The following is a 27,597-nucleotide window of genomic DNA, read 5'->3' as shown; positions in this document are numbered from 1 at the left end:
TATATATATATATATATATATATATATATATATATATATACACACACACACACATATATACACACCCTTAAAAACAAAGAGCATGAACAGATTTATAACTCATTTTTACAGCCTTGTCTGTGGAAGCAAAAGGAAAGACATATAGACATAATCCAATTATTACTGAACTGAAAAAAAAAAGGGAACACCAGAAAGGAGGCTGTTAAAGAGGGTATTCTCTAGCTGTCCACAGCTGTTGTCCTCTAAAATGACACCAGGTTCTGTGATGTTTAGAGTCACAATCACTAACAAGGCTTTTGAACCGTGTGTCCTACTCTGGCTCTCTTAGTTTGTGCAAAGACTCACCCAGTCTGCTCCCATTTATGTATTTGCTGCAGGAGGGAAAGCCAAAAACCGATAATTACTGTGGCTTAGTCCCTGGATCCCCATGTAGCAGTAAATCCTTCTGAGGTCAGTAAAAATTTGGCCTTGAAAAGACTACAAGACCATCCTTTCCTATGAGGAAAAAGCCATTTGCTCCTCTGCTTCCCACAGAGTTAGTGGAATGTATTCTGACAGAAACAGAACAAGTCTGCCAAGACCTGTGCAGACAGAACTATCCTTTCACCAACAATAAACAGATCTGCGCTTGAGCTGTAGAGAGTCATAATAGAAATACATATTGCCTTTTATCTTCTTTTCAGCGAGTATAGTGAAGTGTCAGGAGTTATTGCTTTAATATCAGGAGAGAAGAAGCTATTTTTGGGGAGCACTTGTATAGGTATGCATGTAACAGCACATGCGACTGCAAGACTGCTAAGTAGCCAGGTTCTTAGTAGCTTTTCTAAAACTCCTAAAATTGGCCTGATAACATCATCAGTGCATCTGCTTCAAATTGTCCCTGTGGAGTCACGTAAGGAGGTGTCTGGATATTTCTGCTCAAAGAAAAGGGAAAAGACAACACTTTTACCTCTACCTAACTCACGTAATCTTAATTCACAAGAACGGGAACACGTTAAGGGCTTTAATTGATTATTGACTTTAACAATGACCACTGAAGTCAACAGAAGGGAGATGTCAAAGACTCAACTGAACCCCTGGATAATGTCTTAAAACTGAGAAACAAAGGACAAGTACTGATCTACTGAATCTTCTACTAACACTAACTAGGCTAGGGGTCATTTCCCCACAAGCCATTGAAATGTCTTATTTTTTTGCCAGAGTATTGAGGGCTAATAACTCGATTAACCTTCTACCCGCTACTAACTAGATTTATGAAATGCCAAGGAAGTCAGCAAAGCATTAAGCTTTAGCTTGGGTATAATTACTTTTAGGTGACAAAACAAAAACGTTACCACAAAATTAAGGACTCCCTACATAGCTAAACTCACACCTTCACATTTTCTAATGTAATTAGGATCTTGCTCAAATATAAAAGAAACAAAGTGGACAAAAAATAATGAGATATTAATCAACACTTAATATCAAAAACAGATACTGCATTTTATAAGGATTAGTTGAACCTCTAGCTTCAATTGCCCTTAATTTAATGCTACCCATTGGCCTGAAAAATGAACAATTCATGTCCCAGCAAAGCCATGCGAATAGCACTGAATTAGGATAAAGTCTTCTGCTGGTAACAAATTTTCCTTTCCGCTCTTTCCCTTTCTGCTATTGAAAAAAAAGGTAATAAAATGAGGAGTATTTCATAGTGAAAACGTTGTCCATTGCTCATTTTGAATAACAGCTTTACCATTTCAGGGATGACTATGATAGGAACATGATAGGAATAATAATCCATGAGTGCACACAAGACTTTTCTCACTTCTGTAACAATGACTTTGTCTTGCTCTATTCCTGGGTCTTATTACTATGAGCATCATCTGTGGGTATCCTTCCTATAAACATAGTAATTCAGACTCTTTAGCTACATAGCAACACTCATCATGATAGCAATGTCTCAAAGACAAAGATGCAGAATCAATTAATTTTTGGAGAAAAACTTACCTGAATGCTGGCTGTAGAGCGGTTCTTACGAGTTGTGGTAGTGGCCATTGTAGTGGTGGTTTCCATGACGGTGGTAGACATTTCTGGTGGCATGGAGGTCGTCTGTGTTGTTCCCAAGATTGATGGGACTTCTCCCACCAGCCGAACACTTCCATTGATTTTAATATTGGGGTTGTTCTCAGCTGCCATGTTCAGTACTTTCAAACCATCATAATAGAGCCCAGAAAGCTGGCCTTGGAAGAGACGTCCTTTATCCTTTCCACCGATGGCTATTTGCGCCTGGGTGTTGAAGATGGTTAACTGCCGGCCTAGTGGGTTGGGTGGAGGAAACATTATTATTCCCGTACATTTTTTTCTGTTTGCCTTACCTGGTCTGAATGGACCAGGCAATCAAAACATGTTTCCTTGAGCAATTGAAGGGGAAGAAATTGGATAACAAAAATTCAATACAAACATTGGCAAGTAACATTTCACTATGTTTATCTCTTCCACTGCCTAGCTGAAAACCCTAGATAACCTGAATAATTGAGTATTTGTTCACTAATTTCTTTATCATGAGGCAGGAGAAATCTTGGTTCAGTGATGAGCAGTATTGTAGTCTTCTTGGGTATGCAGTTGTGGATGAGAGAAAGAAAAACCTGAAATCAGGTGATGACAATAACAAATCATCAACACCTATTGTACTGATTTTTTAACCTACAAAGTGACATGATGAAAACTAAAAAGGATTATATATGGCAAATCAAAACTCAGTGAGGTAACTCAGAACACTGAATTAAAAAACTAGGTCTGATAATTCAGTTAAATTAACTGAAATTAGATTACAGTTAAGAGACTTGGATTCATTGTACATTTATAAAAGTAAACATTTTAGTCATCAAATACCTCATTTCGTAGAAATCTTCCTAATTCATACTATTCTATCCATACTTGCTATTAGACAAATATCATGACAGATCATTTCCTATCTTTATAATTTGGGGGAGGGGAGATGACATCACACAACTAAATCTCTGAGATGCGGAAAATAAGGAGGCATTGATAGTGTCAGTTGGGGAGAGGGGAAGAAAAAAGATGTCATTCAAAATCAATGAATTTTAAGGGGGGGGAGGTAGTGCTAAGGAAAAAAGTAACACATGAAACTGCTTAAATGATATTAAAGTATGTTAATAGATTAAAGAAAATAGTAGCTCACCTTATTTGAAGTTCCCATTTGGGTACAATTTATGCTTTTGTGGACAGAAAACTATCAGAAAAAAATCATGGCAGGATAGAGCTTAGAATGGTGTAACTCAACTTATCTTCCCCCCAACTATTTCTACTTTTAAAAAACTCTGAATAGCTTTTTAAGAATAAGGCCTTCTGTGCTATTACTTCTCCAGATTATTTCCTTCAGCGTTTCCATTCAGAGAAGGATGAAAAAATATTTTTAATGAAATTAAATATATCCTTTTTGACTTTTTCTCCATTCTTAGCCAGTGATCAGAAAATGCTTCATTCATTCTTAATCTAATCATCCGAATTATTTTAGCTATAAATGACTGGGATCAATGTTCTGTTATAATTGCCTGTTTAATAAAAGGAAGTCTATTTTTAAAAGATGGAGGTTTTTGCTCTACAATCTCTAACATGAATAAAAGCATACTGTGATGTTTGGGCTCTAAACCTCTACCACCATTACATGGCCTTTAAGTCTACACAATGATTAGCTATCCTTGAATTTCTGGTATATAATGTGGAATCCTTTCTTAACGTATAAAAAAGGGTTGGAATGGAAGAGGCAGAGAAGGGAAACTGCATCTGCTCAGAGGCAACTCTTTGTACAAGAGCCAACTTGACTCACTGAATGACTCTAAAGGGTATGTTAGTCAAGAAGGATTTATAAATAACACCCCTTTGGAAAATGTAAAACACTACAGTGTGGAGAATTGGCCAGATAATTTTGTTATAGTGAAAACGATCTCTATAAAAATTCCTGGAGTATGGAAATGGAATCTACTGGCCTTAGTGATAAGAGAATTGCCCAGATCCTAAGGGTCCAATCAGACAGATCTACTAGATTTCCATTATTTCCCCACCAAGTCCTGCAGTGCCCAGTGCACTTGCATCATGGTCTATCCTTTGGCTTCTCATTTCTCACATAAGATGCAGCAGAAAGTTCAGTGCACGGTGACACCGGGTAATGGCCTGGAGCACATACCCCTTTACTGTTTATTTTTTGACAGTAGCTTTTCCTGGGAGCCCAAGCTTACTACAAAAGAAATGCCACAATGGAAGGGGAGAATAAATATGCACTCAGCCTTGCATAGGTGTTTGGAGTGGCTTTACATAGTAAGAAATTGCCTAATAGGAAATCTCTAGGGCTAAAATTCAGTACCTTAGGTAAGAGAGCCCCAATGCCTGGCTATCCCTCCCATTCACATAACAGTTAACCAACCATAACATTTGTTCCTTTCCTTTTTTTGTATACAGTCCAACACTGATGATCAGTTAATGGTTATAACGGATTATAGGTAGAAGATTTTATATTTCTAATATTTCCAAAAGTACTTCACACCTATAATGGTATCTTCATCTTATTTTCTTAGTGATGCTATTCTTTTAATGCTTACAAATAAAAAGGTCAGAGAATTGAAATGCAAAGTTGAATGAAATACACTGGCTAGAAATGATGGATTTCCTTTATTCTAGCCACAGTTCACTCCAAAAAGTGATCTTTGCTTGTTCAAGACTGATCCAAGAATGGAGAAAGGCAAGATATGTTTCCTGGGCTAGAAGATTAAACCACTGAAGTAATTGAATTTTTGTTTGCTTGTCTGTTTCATGGTTTATTCTGGCTAGATCGGTCTTTCTTCTGTTTCAAAACCCTTTCTTAGCCCTCTGTACCTTAGATTAGGTGGTTAATAGCTGGCAGGCACTAAAGGAATAGTGAGCTATTCAAGTCTCCTGCCATCTGTTCCTCTGATCAACTTCTCTCTCAGGTAAGCAGGAGTAAGTGAGTAAGTGAGAAACAACCATCGCTATCATCTCCCTACTGAAGGATGTAAGGGACTGAGCGGAGGAAGTTGTATCATTTGCCCAAATTCCTCAAAATCAATTCCAGATCTCCTTATCGAGACTCATTACAAGCAACTGTATTTTTTATAAGGAGAGACCATGATTGTATCTGTATCTCTATATCTCAATCTGATCATTGTTCTAGCATCAATAATACAAAATTTGGTTATAGCTCTAGTACAGGATTCGTAGCAGGTGACTTTGTGTTTTGTTTTGGGTGCCCATCCTCTTGGAAGTCATTAATTGTTACCTCAATTGGACACCAAGTTCACATACTGCTTAAATCTTTGCACGTCTCCAGTCAGTGTTGCACAAAGACTAATTAATTAAACCTCAGAACACCCTTGGGGAATAGGCAGTATTATTTCTCCTCTCCTCAGATGGGAAATCTGAGATATAAAGAGGTTAAGTGGATTGTCTCAGGTCAGACAGTCAATAGTAGACAGAGTCAGAAAACAGACTTGGAAATGCTGTGACCCAGATCTCTTCTCCAATGACAGAAATAACCCCACAGGGGCATCCCAAGTACTTCCAAATACCTCTGCCTAATCATCTTTCTGGGTTTACCCTTTTCCACTCCTTGTCCCTACAAGGTCTTCTGGAATACACTTTCTATTTCTTTTGAAGGGCAAGTCAGGTGGACAGAGGAAGAGGTAAAGCAATAGAGCGAATAGATGTTACTTACCTAAATGAAGCAAGAAAGTAATTCTGGTTAAAACAATGTAGAAGAGAGGAAACTCCCAGTGTGCAAATAATTCTTTTCAATATTATTTGCATATACAAACATGCACATATTCAGTTAAGCTGGAATTCCTCCCTCCCTCCCTCCCTCCCACCTGAACCACCCCGACCCGGTCCCACCCACTCGACTTTGTTTCCTTGTGTGTTTGAAAGCATCCTTCTGTATGAAAGCCGGCTGATAACAATGCTATCGCAAGGAAAACTGAAAGCCTACTACGAACTTCATAATGATTTATACAAATGAAAATGCCTGGCATGCCATTGAACTTAGACTTCGAAAGGCAATGGAGGAAAATAAAATATTATTAACAGAAAGTTGAAAGAAACAAAAAAGTTTTCTCAGGCACATGAGACTCAGACATGCATCTAGTCATCCTATCCTTTTTAAGAAGTGAGGCAATCATCATCTTTAATGTTAAAGGGACTTTATGAGCTGGTGATTACTAGACAAAATTATTTGCTTTTTAGAGTTATTCTTAATTTATTTTTAATTAGACCACACACGTTAAAAACAGGGCAAACAGTTAAGATTCTGTGAGGATTTTCCGTGTTTAAAGGTCTGAATGTTTTCACGCCACTTAAAACTGTAGTTGTCCTCTGTTTTTTAAGTTGCATATTAATATACTCCCGTTACTTTTTATATATAACTCCATCAATTCTCCATATATTTAAAAAACTCACTTAAAGTCTTGAGACAAGTATAGTTTATATTGGCTCAGAAAAAAAAACAAAAAACAAAAAACAGAGTAAATAGCTTCTTAAAGAGAGAGTTATTTTGTTCATTGAAAGGTAATAGTTTACATCCAATGACTAGGAGCCACACAGAAAATTCTAACAGCAGGTATAACCGCCGCCCTCTTTTATTAACAAAGTGGTTGTTTTCTTCAGCAAATAAGAAACTTCTGGTTTTGCCTCCCATTAGTCTTTCCTTTTCGAACTCATTGTCCTAACCACGTACACTTTTGTTGCAGAAATGTCAAACACACAAGGGGATCACACAACCAAAGTGTAAAATGAGTTTAATTTCTTTTAGTTTCCGTCAGTAATATATGAAATATATTTGCCTCTGTTAGTTTAAGGCTAAAGGCAAAATTCATCTTTCTTATTTTTTTCCTCGTTTAAAAACAGATGTTAAAAAGAAAAAAAGCTTTGCTCCCTTTATAATATTTGTTTTAAGCAGTTTAAGTTACAAGAGTCCATCTATGATTTTTTTGGTGGTGGTTGTTAACCATGCTACAGACAGTAAAGCCAAAACCGTCTCAAGATGTAAGTTTAAAAAGTGCTTTTTGAAATTTCTTTAGAAAGCTTTGGTATAAGAGGTAATTTAAAACAAATTAACAAATAATGTCATGCAGTGGTTAAATTGCCATAATACATTTCTTTTTTAAAGGTTCCTGGAATTTCTTGTTTGTGGTTGTCATGCTGATAGAAAGCTAGATGTTAGTCCCTTTAACTGTATTTTAATGGCAATGTATTATAGCATGATTTATCAACATATGGCAGGTGGAAGCTGACACAAATTATAATGAAAATTAAAACAGTCATTTATGCAGCAGGCGATTATCATTTAAGGAACATTTATTTGCAGGCTTTAAAAATGAGGGTTTAGAATCAAATGATTTTAAAATGAAAGTTTTAACGACAGTTACCTTTTTCCTGCAGCCACTCCTCTACGGGCCGGTTATATTTGAAGGGGATTTTCTGTTTTACCATTTGGAAGCGTTCATTATCAGTGTTGCCTTTAAAGTTTAAAAAACAGCTTAAAGAACAATCTGAAAAGTCAATAAGTCATTAAAAAAACATCCTAGATTTTGGGTGTGTTTTATGAAGTTTTTAGAGATAGAGATCAATTTATCTTTAGTGGAGGTGGAGTCGAAGTCACTCTGCCCTTGGTCGACAGGTTTGAGGTCAGGTTAGTCTTAGCTATGCAGTGCTCCATCACGTTTCGGAAACGTGGCTTGAGACGAGAATCGGTCAGAGGTTGGGTTTACCTTCACTCTTCTCCATCTCATTCCAGCCACACTTTGATTGGGTCAATGGAGGAACAAGGGTCCCCTTGACTTGTGAGTATCAGGTGAGTTTCATAATGAGGTAGGGGACTCTCAGTGTCTTAAGTCATGCATGTTCCACACTCACTCTACTGCATCCTCACTCCACGGGGCCATGCACATCCTCAGTCTCCTTTCAGGGGTTTGTAACTTCTCTACCTTCCAGCAGAGAAAAGCCAAAGAAAGCAACTTAAGCCTTGATGGCCAAAGGAATCTTCTTATTCCACAAAGGGGGCCCAGGCATCCCATCACCTATGCAAAATAGGTATAACATTACAGATAACTCTTGTTATCTCTATCCTTTTGTCCAGATTTTCTTCCCACAGTTTAAAATCAAAGGAACCCCAAAGTAAATATCTGTAAATAAAAGCAGCTAGAAATATACAGATACAGCACATTCAGACTTCTTGAGCAACTATATTTTATTACCATTAATAGACACAGGTTTTGTATGTTTACTCAGTCTCTCTTTCCTTCCTAATGAGGTCTTTCCCGAATGAGCATCCATTCAGAAAGCCTGTTAGGGATACTTCTTCCAAGCATGAAATATCTAATTAGTTTCAAGGCTCAAATATAATGCTTTTAACTGTTAGCATGCCCCTGTCTTCCTTCCTTAAATGTTGTTACCACCCTCGGATGGTTTGTCTAATTAGGACAGACTTGGAGAGTGGTGTTGTGGAGATACACCCTAATGAATATGCTTCAGACCACAAAATAATAAAGCCATGCTTTGGGAACCATTCTGTCTTGTTAACCAGCCTCAAAGCGATCAAGTAGAAGCTGGTGGATTCTAAGTTCCTTTTGACTCATAGTCCTACAGTACTGGAATACAGGGAAGCACAATCCAAATTATCAACATTAAAAGTGAAATAAAAATCTCAGAACAGAGTGGCTTAGAAACTATTTTTAAAGAAGTCTAAAAGCCAGAGACAGGGTGAGGGTTGAAGAGAAAAGCACCAGGTGAGTAGAAGCTTGTCCTGGCACCCCCATCCGAGGGAAGGCCCCACAGGTGACTGGACTAGCCCCTGCCTTCCGTGAGGGGTAGCACGGGAAAGGGGTGGCAATACCGCAAGATACTTCAGAGAGTCCTCATGGATTTCCCCTTTGAACGAGTTATTCTAAGAAGCTGACTCAGTATTCTCACTACCCAGAAATAAAAACAAACAAAAAACTCATGAAGAGAAGCAGCTATGGCTCTGTTTCCAGACTGCATTACGGGACCCTGTCTGGCCGGCAGAAAGCATACTACATTAACATATCAAAGGATAATGGGCAATGAATGGAAAGAACAATTAACAATTCTGGACAGCAGTATAGAATTTAAAGTTTTCCTCAAAGTCCTATTTCTCACAGAAACAAAAAAGGGAGGGTGCAGACTAGGAGAAAAACAAACAAACAGACAAAAAACCGGAAAGGCCTCTTAACTTCCCAGTGTTTCAATAAGCCCATGGTGAAAGAGTTTAGTTTTACCTGTTAATGCAAATACCAATCAGGGATCATGCTAATGATCATCCTGGTAGATCTGGGTGCACTGGATTCTAGTAATCCAAAATACCGTTGGCCACATGCTCACACATCCTAATAAAAAAAGGAACATGCACTTTTCCGCAAAGAACCTATACCTATGACTCTTAATCTTACCCTACAGGAGACGGGTATCGCAAGGGATGTCATCCGTCTTCGTAAGCTCTGACCTCTCTCAAGTTTCAGTCACAACAACATACTGAGAAATTGAGAAATAGCAAATGGGTTATGCCAGATTCACCTTGACTGTATTCTATTACTTTGGGCTTTCTGTAACTGTCACTGGTTCCAATATTAAATATAGTAATGACCTTTGTTCCACTCACTGCAGAATGGATTATCGAAGTCAATAGCAAATAGAAAGCTAAATATTTTTAGTAACACTCAGAAGTCCAAACTGATAATTCTGTATGCACCAACTTAATGAAGAAGCTACACTGATTTACTTCTTCCACAAACAGAGGGGTCTTGGTCCTCCTAAGCACCCCTCTTCCCCATCCACTCTCTGTCAATCATAAAGCTCCATAGAAATTCATTTTGGAACATGGTATAGGCTAGAAAAATAAGAAGCTATGTTGGATAATCAGTAAGTGATATGTTTGTTGGGAGGACAGCATAGCCATGATTCAACCTTAGACCTTTCTGACAGTGAAAGAGAGAGAGTCATTCTTCTCCATCTCAGCTTTAAAGACATTTAGAAAGAAGTTTTAAGTTTTCCACACCAGATTCATAGTATCTGGCACTAGGGATAGCAATCTTGCATACTGTTAAGAGTCGTGAGAGATGGAAGGTCTTTTGGAAAACCAAATCGGTTTAAATGGCCACATTAACATTGTTCTTAGTCTCTTTTCATGTTCTTGTTGGTTTTTATTTTAATTTATCTCAAACATTAGTGAGAAATGTTTTAGAAACATGTGCATGAGAATGAGTTCATTTGCCCCGAGCCCCATTTGCTAGACTGACTGAAGAGCAAACAACATTCTAAATATAAGAATTCATACACAGGGACTACTCTGAAAGCTGAACAAGCCTCGACAAATTCATATACATTCATATGAAATCCTCACTGACATTTAGTTGTACATTTCATATAGCAACCAATATGAAAATTTAAACAAAGACTAAAATCAATTCTTCAACACAAAGTGATGCTATCCTCAAAAAAGAATGGCCTTATGAATAGTAATGTCATAATGTCATTAAAAAGAGGCGTATGTGCATTACTAATTAGACCAAAAAATGTAATGACTGCAGTTCTCAAGCACACTGAGAAACCTTTAAATTGCACTAGGAGATCCTTAAATTACTTATGTGGATCAGACACTCACCTACATGGAACTGAATTTTGGAAAAAAAACATTAGTCATATTTTATTCTATTTAAAATAAAAGTTAGGGGTGTGTGTGTATATCTCCATCTACTCCTTTTTTTTTTTTTATACAATTGGCCTCTTATTGTCATTTGCTTTTGTAGTATTGGTTCTATTATCAAATATTTCAGCTTCCGGAGACACCTACAACATGCACTGTTGAATTACAGCAGTGTGGAGAGCAGAGAGCTCTGATGTGAAACTATTAAGGCCCAACTGGTTCATACCCATGGCTCCAACCTTTATGCAGAAATAGCACACACTTACTACATTTGGGTTAAACCGCTTAGGATGAAAGGAAAAGAGAACAGAGGAAGATAAGACAAAGAAAGCAAGCTGACCCTTGAATAATTTCCCAATACATCAGTCCCTCCTTAAGGTCCCAAAGATGTAAAGTTGAAACTGGTTCATGGCCCCAAAGAAGTAAAAACTGTTTCAGTTGTAGAGCTTAAAGACAGAGAGAACTCTTGTCTAGCTCAGAAAGTAACTTTTACAATATCATTTTTATACTCTATTGGTCCAAACATAGATCCTATTCATTAGAAGCTATACTAATTTTCCTAAACCAATAATCAGTACAGCGTAGGAGCTATGGCCATGGGCTCTGGAGACAAAGCTGGCTTCGAGTTTCAACTTTAGAAGCTTATGTGGCCTTGTGTAGGTCACTTAGCCTCGGTTTCCCACTTCCCGATTCACCAGACGACCAGGTATAAGACATTAAGAGGTAGAGTATACACAGAACCTGGGATATAAAAACCTACTTTATTTGAACGATTTTTACTGATATAATTCAACTCTTCCTTAATAATCAAAAGGAAGCACACTTATTCCGTGGGGTGCTTTCACAGTCTCAGAACGTTTCCAGGCCTTCATTCAAAAGATGAACCATATTACATTTGGTCCCACAAAGGTTTTCATCCAAAGATTAACTGACCATAGAAAATGAAGCATCCTGCATATCTTCTAAATCTCCTGGTTGCTGCTTTTTATATTTCTGTATTTTCTAAAATATACTCAGCTAACCCCATTTCCAAAACGAAGTGGGTTTCTAAAACCACTGAAAGGAAAAGAGCAATTCAGGCATTGACAAATGTGATTTCTTGGTCCAGCCACAGTTAATGATGATGTACTGTTGCTAAGCCGAGGAAGAGTTGCTTAAAGGTTCTGGCAATTTGCACCGGGTTGGCAGAAAATGCTTTCTTGCAGGTAGACTGTTAATACCACCTGAAATGTAGTCAAGCACATGGATATGCTAATAGGAATATTGTAGCAACATTCATCTGTGCAAAATTAATGCCAGAGGTATTTTTTTGCGTTTTGTTTTGAGTCTTGGAATAAAGGAAGGAAAAGTTTTCTTTATTGCTTTGTTGACACTAAAAAATGAGACTGCGGGTCTAATGAACAGTCAGGGAATGAATACTACATATTAGAGCCAGAGGCAAAAGAAAATTGATGTGGGTAGGATCAAGGAGTAGGGCATTTCAGAGGTTCTTAGAATGTCTCTCTCCCCAAAGAACACTTGGTGAGTTTCGAAGCAAACATCAGACACTAAAGACAAGGAACTGGGGAGACTCTCCGAGCTCGGCTCTGGTCTTGTTCCTGGTGTTGACCCAGATGAACTCTCTTAGAGTCAAAAAGTGGGGTGTTGTGTTACCCAAAGGGTATCTAGAATGTTCAGACACTTGTAAGTGATGGATGGACCTCAACAAAGAATTAATATCCTGTATTTATAAGGTGCCTTTCGATCAAGGAGCTCAAAATGCAATTATAAGCATCACTTCATTAATCCTCACAACACACCTTTGGGGCTGAAGAAAAAAAGAACTATTTGTATGTTGTGAGCCTTGATCCTTTAGTGTGCCAAGGTAAAGAAATTAATCTCTTGGAGCAGAAAACTGATCGGCTGGGGAAGTAAATTAATAGACTCAGAGCACAAAGGCATTATTAAGTAAGGGAGCTTTTCCAGACTCACTTACGTGGTTCCAGGAACCAGGGAGAACCACCTTTCTGAAGTGATGAGATGTTACCCCTAGAAAGCAGCGTGGGTCACCCAGGCACGCACGGCTGGGCTGATGAAGCACACTGCCTCCTTTCTTCTTGGTGTGTTCAGGAATGGAAAATACATGTGGACAGACATATTAATTCCTTCCTATTTCATAACATTGATCTACCATCTCTAGGCTCGAGAGCTGAGCTGTTTAAGCAAAGATGGCTCAGACACGAACGAAAAGAGCATTGGCTGTGGAACCTTTCAAACGTGAGATGCAGTCCTAGCTCCGCTATTTACCAGTTCTGTGAACTCGCACAATTTTCTTAGTCTAGATGTCTCAGCTTCCTCATCTGCTCAAAAACTATGCATGAAGACAGCAATGCCTACATCACAAGATTTTTGTACAAATTAAATGCAATAATCCACGCAAGGCGCCCATGGGAAGTTGGAGGAGCCTGGGAATGGAGAGGGTCTGGTATTTATTTTAGCTCTCAGGGGATGAGAGCGAGGACGGTACTAGAGAAGTAACCCTGGTGCTCTGCGTCCAGTTGTCCAAGTGACTGTGGCCCTCTTGCTTGACCTTTGTCAAGGCTGGCTGAGGTGAGTTTGTGTGCAAACATGTTAACATTGAACTTCTCTTTCATATCCCAAATCTAAGTCAAAGTGCCGTTTCGGCTGAGGTGTTATAATACTAAAGACCACTTACCCTGATGCAATAATTAGAACATGGATCACCAATCCCTACCCTTTCTTTGTAGTTTGAAGCCATTTTCAACTCTCTTCCTGAAGCTCATTGCTCCTGGGCTTTCTCTTTATTTAATCCTCATTCATTAAGGATACTTTCAATCCCAGAAAGATTAATAAAACAAGGTCCAGGTGACCACAGTATTTTTATTTGCTTGCAGAGTTTAAGAGAATATTTCTAAGTGATAGCTACTAGAGCTTTCCTCCTGATGGTAGGTCTAACAGTTACTCTTTATTTAAGATTCATTTTCAAAATGACATGCCATAAATTAACAAAACAAAACTGACTATAAAATTTGCTTTCCTTCCTCAAATGGTGTCACTCTTCTCCTATAATTATTCCAAAATACGCTCTGAAGCTAGGCTAGTCAATTTCAGTATAGATTTTTGTCTAGTTCCTTTCTGATTAACTTGTTAAGTATATCTACGTCTTGGTGTGTCTTTAAGCTTTAGTTTCTCCATGTATAAAATGGAAATTTTAATAATATTATCAAACGAGAATTGTAAGTATAATAACATAGGGTGGCTGTGAGAATTACCTGAGAACTAAGTTTATGGGAAGCACTTAGCACGGGGTGTGGTACAACACGAGTGCTCAGTATTTGACTTGTTACTATTGTTGTTACTGCTATCATTGTACCTGATTCAGAAGGGTTAAACAAAAAAGAAGGCAAATCTAAGATGTACTTCACTACCCAATTTTTAGTGTCAAATCTTTTCAAGTTTCTTTTTCAACATAAAACCTTACTGTTCGGTCTTCAACCTTTTGACCTAAAATCCTTTCAAGATTCCCCCAAGTGCCCTTCATTTTGTCACATATTTTGTCCACTGTTGCAAAAGGTGCAGTGCCATCCTGGGGTTCGCTCTGTCCCACGACCCATTCCTTCCTGCATCCCTCCCCTCTGTGTGATCTCGCTGTTCCTCCTTAGCCTTGTTGTTTTCTTTCATTTCTCTCTAAATGCCTTCCTTCCCACCCACCCCTCAGTCCCATTTCCTTTCATTCCTCTCATGCAGAGAACATCAAACTCAAAGTTTTAAAGCCAGAATGCTAGAATATTTGGTTTAAAAAATATATATATGCTCATTCAAATACACATGCGCCATGTCCCTACACAGCTCAGAGGACAGACAGGAGGTTTGGAAGGACAGCCTCAATAGACAACAGTTAGGAACATTTTCATCCTCGTGAATAGGAAAGTCACACCAATAGCAGCATCTCTGAGGCCATGATAAATTTAGATCTTAGGGAATCTCTGGTGTTTATAAATTATAGTTCTTCTAGACTAACCTTGAACCTCATGCCTACAAATGAATATATGGTTCCCAAAGGATCTAAAAACAACAGTCACTGGATCACATAGCCCCCACCCTTGACCTGATGAATACACTGGTTTACAACAGTTGTTTAAACAACCATACTTCAGCACAGTCATATATTAGGCTTGTTTACAACTCAAGCCCAAGAAAGTTTCCAATTAAATTGCTTCCAGAAGTTTGTGCCATCTTGCACTCATGCAATATGCTTCATGAACTGCAAAGTAGGACTTTAATTACAACCCATTAAATTTATTCTTTTTTGTTTCATAACAGCATTCCAACCTGAGAAGAAAATGTTTAACTCTAGGTCTTTCGTGTCTTGTAGCAGTTTTGTGTCTCCTCACAAGTTTGATAAGCATAGTTTTTGAGCACTCATTTCAGACCCTGAAGAATTTACAGAATAGGAGGATTATGTGGTGGCTTTAAAATATTTACAAATTCTTTGAAACTCTTCTCTGTAAGAGGTGGAGCTTGATTCTCTTACAGGTGGGCTGGACCTGGTGACTCAATTCTAAAGAATAGGACATGGTGGAATTGACGATGTGTGACTTTTAGAGACTACATCGGAAAAGGCACTGTGACTTCCTCCCTCTCTCTCTGTCATGGCTCATTCTGGGGAACCAGTGCTGAGTCATGAGGATACTTCAGAAGCCCTATGAAGACACCCACATGTCAAGGAACTAAAGCCACCAGATCCTCCAGGGATAGGTAAGCCTTGAGATGACTTCAGCCCTTGTCGATATCTTAACTTCAGCTCATCAGACACTTGTATACAGAACCACTCAACTTGGCTGCTACCAAATCCTGACCTACAGAAACAGTGAGATAACGAAAGCTTGCTGTTTTGAGCCACTAAGTTTCAGGGTAATTTGTTACACAGCAATAGACACAGAGTAAGTAGGGAGTTTAATCTGGCTGTTTCAGTTCAACCAGAAGCAGTTCTCCTTAAGATGCTGTTCTAGGTCTCCTTACATTATACTTTTTTCAGGGAAATGAAGATGCTCTACATTATAACATACTTCTTGTTGGCCAATTTGCTAATGCTATCCAAAGGGAATTTAGACTATTTTGATAAGACTTGCTTTGAAAAGCCCATGCCATCACCAGAGTCTTTGTTAAATATGGTTAAATGTACACCAACTTATCTGTCTAATAAAGCACTTGAGAATTTGTATGTATCAGTTCCAAATTTAAGAGGTCCATCTTTTTATGCAATGTAAAATTTAGGATACTTTTCTCAAACTAATTTTCTATTCTGATTGACTCCCATCATTGTTCCTGAATGAACATTCACAGGGGCTTGGAGTTCAAATTTCTTTAGCATCCTGAGACATTACTCATCCAAGATCCAGAGATTTGAGCTCCTTGGAGGAACTCTAGTACCATTTCCTCAGCTTTTAGGAGGACTACTTTCCCTATTTGTTTACCATAGCCTTTCCAGTCGGAAAAAAATTCTCCAAGCTAGAGAACTTGTTGGGGACAGGTGAACACATGAGGGTGTGGAGGGGTGAGGGTGAGGGAGAGGCCACATAACCACGGAGGTCTCTCTTAAGCAAATGTTTTTTTGTGCTTCATAATTACAAAGCAGCTTCTGGGAGTACCATTCATTAGAACTTGAAGTTTATTATTTCAAGAGGAGACTACAGTTTTAAGGTTGAGGTGACCTCAAAGATCATCTAAGAGATATATTTTCCCTGTTTTAATGTTTCTCAAACTTTCACTTAGAACATCCTTAGAAACAGGACTCCTAGCATGGGCAAGCATCAGACAGTGTAGATCTTGAAGACACCCTCCCCCTACAAAGGTATTAATTAAAGAATTGTCTATACTCCTATTTGCTTGGTTACATGGCATTTCCAAGGCTTTTCAAAAAATGAACCAGTTGGCAGCCACGCATCATTTACTGCAAGATTCAAAGGTCAGGTATACACTACTACAATATGGTACAAGAATCAGAATTTTCCCAGTGAAGTAATAACCCGAGGGAATACAGTCAGTGTACTATATCTTGAATTCACACACTACCTTGTTAACTCTACTTGGCAAATTAATTCAAATTGATTTGTTTGTGAGAACTGCAGCATGGCCTCAAATCTGGCTACAAACAAAGTATAATGATAAACAACAATGAATTCAGCTCAGAGAAAATGTCTAATGTAAAGATCAGGATGGGGCTGTTTTTATAACATAACTGATTTTGTTAATAAAAAAAAAAGGAAGAAAAGAAAGAGAGAACATAGCCTATGCAAACAAAACACATTTTATAAATGAAACTAACATATCATAAATACCCTGTACCAAAGGCAGATAAAGTATTTGAGAGCATCCAAGAGGAAATGACAAAAACAAAGATTAGAAAAATTTTAAATGGACATTTAATTTTTTAAAACACAATTAACTAACTCCATTTTGTTGGCATATAGTTGCTCATAGTAGCCCCTTATGATCCTCTGTATCACTGTGGTGTCAGTTGTAACTTCTTTTTCATTTCTGATTTTACTAATTTGGGACCTCTCTCTTTTTGTCTTGATGAATCTGGCTAAAAGTTTACCAATTTTGTTTATCTTCTCAAAGAGCCAGAATGGAAAAGAATCTGAATGTATATATGTATGTGTGTGTGTGTGTGTGTGTATGTATATATGTATGTATATGTATATGTATATATGTATGTATATGTATAACTGAATTGCTCTGCTGTACATCTGAAACTAATATTGTAAATCAACTACACTTCAATAAAAATCAAAATTAAAAGAAACACCATTAACTCAATTTAAGGCAGAAAGATAAGACGTAATGAGAAAAAAGAAAAAGAAAAAAGAAAATCATGTGATATGTCAGAAAAGCCAAGATTAATGCCAAAATGTCATATCCTAAAGGTAAAAAAAAAATAAAAGGACAGTGAAAGCCATCAGTTTCCAAACTCAGTTTGAGGCTTTGAGAATTGAGAGGGAGAAAGTTCAAGAGGAAAATAGAGTTACAACAGTGAGAACGTTTCCCAAGCTGCCAGCATGTTAAATTGCAAAAGAGTAACAATCCCATTCCAATATCCCTGTCCTTTTCACAGGGGGACTTTGTCCCTCCTCCCATCAGAGGCTGAGTCTATTTTTCCACTCCTTGATTCTGGGTTCACTCTGAGATTTGCTTTGTTTGGCACAGGGCATACTAGTGAATGTGATGCAAGCAGAAGTTTGAACAGCCCTCCTTGCACGTTGGTGCTCGTCTCTCATGCTGGTAGAGTCTGAGTCTGAGTCCGCCGTATGAAGAAAGCCTGTCTAGGCTCCCGGAAGATGAGAGACCGCAAGAAACCTAATAATAATGGAATTGAGTAAAATTTTGTTGACATAAAAGCCAAGGAGGAGATCTCAGACAGATCTATTCCCTTGGTGGAAAAAACAAACTATCATCTGTGATATTTCAAATTACACTAGTCAAATTAGAGTAGTCCATTTTGTGTAGAAATTTCTAAACCAACCAGGGAAGTGGACCAGATGACCTAGTGTTTTTCACCACTCTAATTGCTAGGTTACTTTGAAATTTACTCTTTCAGAAACTGACTTTTATCTTTGCAATAATGATCCAAGAGATTAAAAAAAGGCCTTTGAGTGACTCAGTTTGCCTACTCAAGTTCACGCAATATCTATTGATGTAACGTTGCTGCCTTGTCAAAAAGCACTTAGAACATTGGTGCATATAAGGTATAATTAGGACGAGAGATGAGACAGGTGAGAATAGAACATGCAGTTTTCTTGGTTTCATGTTTTCATTTCTGATTTTCACGGAAGGTGGCTTATTTAAATCACACTGAAATCCTCACAAGTATCTAGACTTCTGAACAGGGATTGAAATTTCCCATCTAACCAAATTTCAAGGATGCTGTCCAAAGATTTATTTTCTTTGTTTTTTTCTTTCAAAGATTTACTTTTGAGTGTGATTCAGAAAGGAAAACCTAGACAAAGTGAGTAGTAAAGATATACGTAGATTTCCTCCTTTTCCTGTTGGACTTGGATACGTTCTCATTGAATAATGGTCCGATTCCTATTAGTCAGTTCCTAGCACAGGGATTTACGGAGATGGATGCCCAATAAGTACTTTTAAAGAAGAATCTGAATGGTTTCTGTTAACAAAGGAATGTGGATACTAAGGTTGCTGCTGTCCCTAGAGGTTGGCTGTGTCGTTGGGATTTCAGCCAGCATGACACGTACAAAAAGCAGTGAGGTCTGAAGGTTCACAGTTATTGCTCAAACCCTTCAGCCCTCTAGTCAACACTTTGCTGGTTCTAAGTGGCTGCAGTGGGGGGAGTGGCACCAATCAAGGATCAAATCCAGAAGAGAGAAGAACCAAGTGCACTTCTACTGATTGTTCTCTCTGACCAGAAAAAAATTAAAGCAATTGTAACTCGGCAGAATGAGGCAGCTCTATAACCATGCAGCCACAGAGTGAGCTGGATTTACTGGCTGAAAAGTTCATTCATGTTTTGGCCTATGTGTTTATGGGCAACGTCTATAACTACTGTTGCATTTCAAGGAGGCCACCAGGAAGGTGGGCTTGGAGCACGTGCTGCGGATGAACTGCACGCAGTTCCTGAGAGTGGAAACAAGACTAGAGCCTTGTAAAGATCTGGGATCAGGGCTGATCAGAACCGTGAGTCAAAGTGTTGGCACAGGACCTCGCTGGCTTCAGTTGACTTACTTCAAGAACAGATCTATTAAGAGTATTTCAAAATTCCCTTTATGGGCCTACTTGGAGCCCAAAATTCTCTGAGGCCATATTGGGAGAAAGTCGCAAAATGAAGCAGAACTATTAGATTTCACTTGGTTTATCTCCTCCAGGAGATCTCAGTTGCTCCCTGAGAACAAGAGATTCTTTTCTATGAATTGCCTTCATTTTTACCTCTCCTGGAGGTTCAGCCCCACCCTTACCACACAGAAAACTCAGTAAAAATATCCAACTGTTCATTTTGAAAGTCTAAAAGCATTTCAGTTCTATTTCAGTTTGTACTTCACTTATATAAAGTCCTATTTTATTTGAAACAATCAGCATCTCACAAGAGTTTTATATAGGTTTTAAAATGAAGTAATAAGTATTTCTAAACCTTGGCCATCTGAGAAGAGTTAGATTTACTTTTACTTTACATTTATATTCATTTTAGATTTATATTTAGATCTTTTTAACTTTAGTAAATGCCTAAATGTTCTCCTTCCTCCCTTTTATCATTTTATCTAAGTACACCGGGAAATCTACCCTTTGAGACCTGCAGAGAGTCATCTAACCAATGTAAAGATATTTTAATAAAATCAGATTTAATTGTTTCAACAAAGAAAACTTTTCCAGTAAAATCTTAAAAGCTACCTGTAACAAAACATTTGATATTTTTCTACTGCTTTTAAACTGGACTCAAGTATATTTAATGCTTGTAAAGGACGCTCTTTATCTTGGTGTAGATTGTTATTGTGACTATGAAGACAATAAAATCAGCAGTCATCTCCGATAATCTCAGCAGTTTAACACTTATTGAGCATGTAATATACAGCCACTTTGCCTCAAAAAAAGAGAGGAATTAACAAAACTGTGATCACTCTGCTTGAGCTATCAGGAGCCAAGTCTGGCGGTATATGCTGCTTATTCTGGTGGTGGGAACTTTGACTTTTGATTGATAACTTTATTCCCATCAATCTTAGGGTGGGTAAAATGTGAACAGACCCCTCTCTTGCATAGATAAAATCTGGTCTTAGTTTGGTGCTTTAAAATTTATTTTACACTTGTCATGCTTGTGTGTACATACCTGATTCTTGTTCCTTCAGTAAATATGAGGACAAATTCTGAAATCTCTAAAACTCAACAGCAGGAAGTGGGCTGAGTCACATCTAAGGAGAGTGCACTTTCGTAACAGCAGATTGATGGCAGGAAATGGAGCAGAATTTCAAGCAGGACACTCTCATTGGCAGGTTAGGGACAGCCAAGAAAATGAAAAGAACGCTTTCTACGACTTGGAAGATAGACAAATCAGGGAGCAGGGAGAAGACAAGATACACTCAAGGAAGTCAGTTGGCACCTTTATACAGAAGGGCTATGGAAAACGGGTCAGGGCAGCTAAACCAGTGGCTAACAAAATACCCAGGAATTCCAGAGGAAAGTATGCAACTTCCCTCAGGGCAGAGGGAGAAAAGTGTATCTGGACAGCCACGACCTAACAGCTACTAAGCAGAAGTAGCAGAGCCAGAGAAATAATTGAGCTTCCTGGTTGTTACTTTCAAATCTTGCTCTAAGCAATGCACAGCATAACGTAAGTAAAGGTAAATTAAATCCATGTCTGTGGTGTTCACTTAAGAAAGTCGTGTATGGTTGGTTTTTGTGTGTTTGTTTAAGCACAGGTAAATGGACTGCCTGTCCCACTGACATACTCCTCCATTTCCTTATTCTAAAAAACTAACCTCACCAGTGGGTCTAAGCTACTCTACGTAGAAGGACGAGTCTCTGTGTCTCTTGGGATTTAACTCATCCATTTAGAGATTATCTTTCTCCCTTTATTCCAAACAGAGATGAGAGTCCATAAAAATTAAACTTATGGATTAGTAAAAACAGAGCTATAGGCTTCAAAATACACATAATCTAGATCAGAGGTCCTCCAACCACAACAAAGTGGCAAATCCAGCTCATGACAGCTTGTTTCTGCTTATTGTTTTATGAGAACACAGCCACGCCCATTCATTTATGTATTGTCTGCTGCTGGTTTTGCACTGTAACTGCAGACTTAAATAGCTGCGACAAAGACCTTAAGGCTTGCAAAGACTACAATACTCATCATCTGGCCTCGTACAGAAAAAAGTTTCTCTAAATAAAGGTGTCGGGGTCTCTATGCCTATATTCAAATCCAAGTTGGCCCTATCACCTACTGATTATCTGATACTGGAGAGTACGTTACTTAACCTTACTGAGACTCAGTTTCTTCACCTCTAAAATGGGAATAATATTAGAATTCCTTTCCAGGATGCTGTAAGAAATATTCAATATAATAATCCATAAACCCAGCAAAGAATAAGCACTATATCAATATTATCTATTGTTAAATAATAGTATTCCCCTAAAATCCTTTATGCAAGGATACTTTGCACTACCCTACCCCTTCTCCAGGATATACAGCTTTCAGACACCGATAGGCATTTGGAATTAAGATTGCACCACTGAACTCTGAAAAATTCACACTTCTATGATGTGATTGAAATGAAGACAAATCTAGTTTAATTAAACACTGAGCCTGGCGGCTGTGCATCAAGCAGAAGCACATTTCTAGTAAATGTTTAATAATGTGATTGCAGAGTGTACTGCATGCTCTGCGACGTGAGAAACAACAGTAAGTCTGCATGTGAATTTACATCTGTCAACCAAATGAATTTGAGTTTCACATACAGTGCCAACTGGAAAGCTCCTGGGATACAGACGGAAAAGTAGGGTAACGGAAAGGGACAGGGGAGCAGGAAAAACATATCTGTGTAGAACCCCAATGTTGACACTCTCTGGCACTGGGACTACAACAAATGTGCTCAAATTCCCTGAGCCTTGGTTTATTCATTTGTAAAAGAGGGAGATTGATATTTCTCTCCTGCAATCATCGAGCAGGTTACACTAAGTGAAACAATGGATGAAGGATGCCCGCCCATTAGTTTCCTCAGTGTGAAAGGCGTAGGTTGTCATGTCACAGTTCATGCTTGTGTATGTCTAGGTAGAGTTTGTTAGCATTGTCCTAGAAAGCCCAAAGTCACAGCCCAGATTCCATCCCATGCCCATGCTTGTCTGGTCCTCAGGCTCCTTCAGGCACTAACATGTGCCACTGAACCCAGATCTCACCTGACTGAGAGCACCCTCTTGCACTATTTGGAACTTCAGATACAATGCAGTGTAGAGCATAGAAGCATTAGGTTTGTCTTCTAAGAGCTACAGGCTTGAATTCCAGGTCTTCATGTACTAGCTTATGACCCTAGGATTTAATGTCATAAACCTCCATACTCCCATTTGTAAAATGATGGTAAAAATAGCCTCTACCTCATAAGCTATTGTGAAGATTTAATATAAGAACTCAGTTCAGTACCTGGCACTGAATAAACTGCATGATATAAGTATTAAAACTGTCTTCTTGTGTACATGCATTTCTCTTCCACTAGACTATAAGATCCTTGAGGGCAGGGGCTATGTTTTATTTCCCATCATATACTCATCACCTAGCATGGATCCACATGTAAAAGAGATTTTGAATAAACAGTAATTGAATGGTGGATAAGTGAATTTATAAGGAGATTACTCCACTCAAACTCACAACATGGATAGAGTATGAGGGATTAATAACATATATATATATTTTTTGTGTAAAAGGCAACATCAGTTAATAAAAAGACTTTTGAAGTGTTTCTGCTGTTTGAAAATGCCATATAAAATTTTTTTCCTGGCCCATTATCCACTTGTTTTGCTATAACCTTTAGCTTTTGGCTTGAATTGTCGGTTTTAAATTCTGCACCTGGGCCCTAAGCGTGCTTATGCAGCACTGTATCTCCACCATCAGCATTTGGCGAACCCCTCCATCCCGGCCAACACAGAGCATCAGGGGTCTTACTGTTAGGCTGTAAACGTACCATGTGAAAAAGAGACGCAGCTCATGGGGCAAACTGTAACTATCACCGGGAATCTAATTCAATCCACGTTGACTCCATGAATTGAGGATTGAAAGTGCCTTTTTGTCCTTCACTCACCCGTCCTTCCCCCTCTGACCCTCCTTTCCCCTTTCTTCAGCCTGCTGGGGTATTGACAGGGAGGAGTGGAAGGTTTTTATCTCTTTGAGATGAGCTGCAATATGATTACAATCGATTGAGTGGTTTACAGTTTAGAGCACCTTTCATTACCCTCTGTGCTTTATAGAATTATAAATGACATACTGTATATGAATATATATTATTATTACTGGATATTTATTACCATCTTCCTCTAAGAAGCTTAACATTCTTTTTAGGCTTTAAATCACTACAGGGGCCCAGTAAACTTGTGTAAAACTTAAATTGAGGAGACTGAAAAATGGAAAGCTTTCCTATAAATAAAGCTATACTCTTGGGTGGGTTTTAGGAAATTGGATGCTCACATAACTCTGGGCAGAGAGAAAACAGTACAGGGTAATTGTGTTTTAGGTTAGGATGATAATTCTAGATTTTCATAATTAAAGACACATTCTGCAGGCCATAATTTCATTTACTCCTTTAACTAGAGCTTTCTGTGACAAAAGGACAAAAAAACCCACCTTGTACTTCACTTAGCCCAGCTTTGAAATTGTGCAATATTTGATGATTGCTTTAATTCAGAAGAATTCGTGTTGTTACAAAGGCCTTGCATAGAGTAAGATGTTATTAGTATTTTTATGTCATACTACCTCAAATGAACATAATTTGAAAATCACATACAATTGTGACTACACTGTGTTTCTAATCTTGAAAATGTCATTCCATGGATTTGGTTTAATATAAATGTACTCATTATTCATAGAAATTAAGAAATCCTTTTTCTGATATCCCTGGTTAAATAGTGCCTAGAGTGACCCTCCAATTTCTCTTTACTTCTTTTACTGAGTCCTGAGACTATAATCTGTATAATATTTAACTGTGGTTAAATAAACAATTATCATGCATCTTTCAGTTAGTAAAAATCCACCTTTCCTAAATCCCAAGAGAGTCTACTAAAGATGACAAAAACATAAACCAAGATCCAAGACTAAGGTGTGCATCTTATAAAGTACTCTAGAATTTTCCAGAAAAATTATTCTTTTTGTTAACAACCCTGCAGACCAAAAGCACTGACCTGTTCACAAATGAATTCTGCATAAATACCTTTAGTTCCTGTAATTCCCATCATGTTATCCGATGTAAATTTTTATCATTACAACAAGCTCCTCTGTGTGTTACTTCATTATTTTACAAGTAACCTTGAGTCATATGTCAGCCTAACGTCTCAGAAGCATATGCCACACGTGCCCGTATACTATATGGACACACATCTCCTTTCCCTCTATTGGATATGTTCTTCTCCTCCACGGGATGATCACATATACGTAAATATATGTAAATACATAATTTGCATACACATCAATGTATATATCTTTGTCTTTTTGTCTTCTGGGTGGTTAGTTTTAATTTTAGCATTAGCCAGAGGCTCAGTTTGCCTTGAAACTCTTATCAGCTTCTAAGATACATTTACAGGGAGAGAAAGGCTCTAGGTTTGATAGCAGTAATTGTATTTAACTTGTAAGATACAAGGCTATTTATCTTGTGGCTGGGAATTCACAGAAGAGAAAGGAGGTTTGCCCGATAAAACTAAAATTAAAGGAAAAATACTGAGCACCGTCTTGCTACTCTCCCACTCTTCAAGCAAGACCATTAAACAGTAAAACAGACTTCGTTTAATAAAGCTCTTCCTCTCTGCTTAGATATGGTGCTAGAAGGTAAAGCGGGATCACAAAAGGAAAGACACTACCAGAGTCCCCAAAGGCCCAAGCGATGATGTAGAGGAAGGCAAATGTCATAAATGCCCAGGGAAGTGCTGACTTCCAACTGGAGAGAACAATTCTAAATTGTCAAGACTTGGGATAAGACCAGAATTTCTGGGGCTTGCAAGTATTTGAGGGTATTAAAGCAAACCCATGGAAGGAACAGAGAGTGATTAAAACTGGGGCTCTCAAGTCAGGTGGTCTGGGTTGGAACACCAGCATTTCCACTTCTGCTGTGATCTAGGCAAGTGCCTGAGCTCTCGGAACTATTCTTAAGCTGTAAATTGGGAATAGAATTAGCATTGACTTCAAGGGTTATACTAAAGTTAAATGAAGTATTGAGCATGAAGTAGGGAGTATGCAGTAAATGCTCAACAAAGAGCAGCCACCACCGTTTGGATGAGTTTGGCCGAGAGATGGTGGCATCTGCCATTCTCTACATCTCTGGGACAACCACCCCGTGCCTTGAGTGGACTTATTATACTAAATTGTCATTATACAGTGACTGTATAATGACAGAACACATTAGATGAGTTCAGAAGGTATATGAAATACCTATTATTTTATTAATGGTGTAAATGAAGATTTACATTATATAAAACAGACAAAAGGAAATCAGAGAGAGCATCTTCTAGTCCTGCACCATCCAATACCAGCCACCAGCCACCAGCCTCATAGTGTTAGCCTGAGGATTGAAGGAGAAAATGTATTTAAAGCCCTCAGTGCCTGGGACATAATAACGGCACAATAAAAGCAAACCTTCAGGGCCCCAGTCATACCAATAGCATTGCAAGTGTGGCTATGTGTGGTTAGTGGCTGCCATGTTGAATAGCGTCAGCACTCAGTCTGAATGGAGAAAAAGAGACATTCTTAGTTTTCTAAGAATCAGGGATTCTCAAACCTAGCTGCGTATAGAACCACTTTGGGAGCTTCCAAAAATACGGAAGCCTGGACCTGTGCTTCTCACAATTTACTATGCACGTGAATGACCTGGGGAGCTGGTTAAAATGCAGATTCCGATTCAGTAGGTCTGGGGTGGGGCCCAAGAGCTTGCATTTTTAACAAGCCCCCAGGTGATACTGATGCTGCTGATCCGTGGATCACACCCCAGACCAATTAAATTAGATCACTTGGGACCAGGGCCAGAGCACTCACAGAGTTTTTTTAAAAGTTCCTAAAGGAATGTCATTTGCAGCCAGGTTAAAGAATACGGCTATACACACACACACACACACACACACACACACACACACACACACACACACACACACACACACACACACACACACACAAGTATCTACTGAAAAGATTTAAGAAAAAAAATTTTTTTTCACCAAAGACCAACCCTGATGAGTTGAAAGTCCCTTGGAAACAGAAACTCACCTACCTGTGAATCCTAATTCATTCTTAACAAATTGGGGGGGGGGGATGGAAATGAATATTTATTAATGCCGGTATTCAGCATGCACTGGTTTGGTTGACTAACTGATACATTTTGTGACTGAGTATTTGAAGAACTCATTTACAAGAGGGTTTTAAAATGTACTTAGTAATGTTCAAACACATTCATTAAGGGAGCCTCTCTCTGTCGCCATTACTTCTCTGCAAGTCTTGAAATCATGCTCAAATATGGCTTTCCCTTTGAGTTGTGTTTATACTTCTTATTCCTTTTGCAGGACTTCACTATCTACATTTTTTTTCTCTCCAGTTGAACAGAAAGTAACACTAGTCCTGAACGGATGAACGAGCAGGTAGCTGGGGCTTGTTTAATGTGAGCTTCAGATCTGGCAGGGCCTCAAATGTTTGCAGGCAAAGACGAAAGAGAAGGAAAGAAAAGCTCCTGGCTAGGAATTAATGAAAACCCAAGGCCTGAGAAATTTCAGCATCATGTCAAGTCCACAGACTTGTTTTTAACCCTTCAAAGTCTCAATAATCTAGGCTGAGACGTCTACCAAAAAAATTTCTCTTATCCTCATGTATACAATGAAAGGCTAATGAAAGCATTTGACATACAATATGGTGATGTTCTGTAACTCAGTAATTCTCAAATGGGGGCAGTTTTGCCCCCCAGCAGACATGTGGCATCTGCGGAGACACGCTACTGGCCTCTAGTGCGTGGAAGTCAGGGATCCTGCCAGGCCTTCCACAATGCACAGCTCGGCCTCCCCCAGCAAAGAGTTATCCAGGCCAAAATCCCAGTAGTGCCAAGGCTGAGAAGCCATACTGAATAAACTAATCCAGGTAAGGACTTCTATTTGAGAATACTGTAATGGAAAAAGTAAAAAAATAAAAACCTAAT

At 38.5% G+C, this 27,597-nt stretch overlaps 1 protein-coding gene across 5 annotated transcripts in view; it reads right to left on the bottom strand.

Moving 5' to 3' along the window:
• The window catches only part of NRXN3 (neurexin 3), a 1,627,094-nt gene that overhangs the window by 138,424 nt on the left and 1,461,073 nt on the right, over positions 1 to 27,597 (bottom strand). For 3 of the 5 annotated variants that reach the window (XM_064486155.1, XM_064486156.1, XM_064486158.1), the window contains 2 exons: positions 7,434 to 7,523; positions 1,987 to 2,294 (listed from right to left, as the gene is read on the bottom strand). In XM_064486155.1, the coding sequence (XP_064342225.1) occupies positions 1,987 to 2,294; positions 7,434 to 7,523 (398 nt within the window). The remainder of the gene's footprint in view (positions 1 to 1,986; positions 2,295 to 7,433; positions 7,524 to 27,597) is intronic. The other 2 variants (XM_064486157.1, XM_064486160.1) reach the window with 1 other exon arrangement.

The sequence above is a fragment of the Camelus dromedarius genome, chromosome 5, assembly GCF_036321535.1.
Source record: "Camelus dromedarius isolate mCamDro1 chromosome 5, mCamDro1.pat, whole genome shotgun sequence".
Lineage (NCBI taxonomy): Eukaryota > Metazoa > Chordata > Mammalia > Artiodactyla > Camelidae > Camelus > Camelus dromedarius.
Note: the sequence above shows the minus strand (reverse complement) of the source record. Positions and strands in the feature narration are given on the sequence as shown.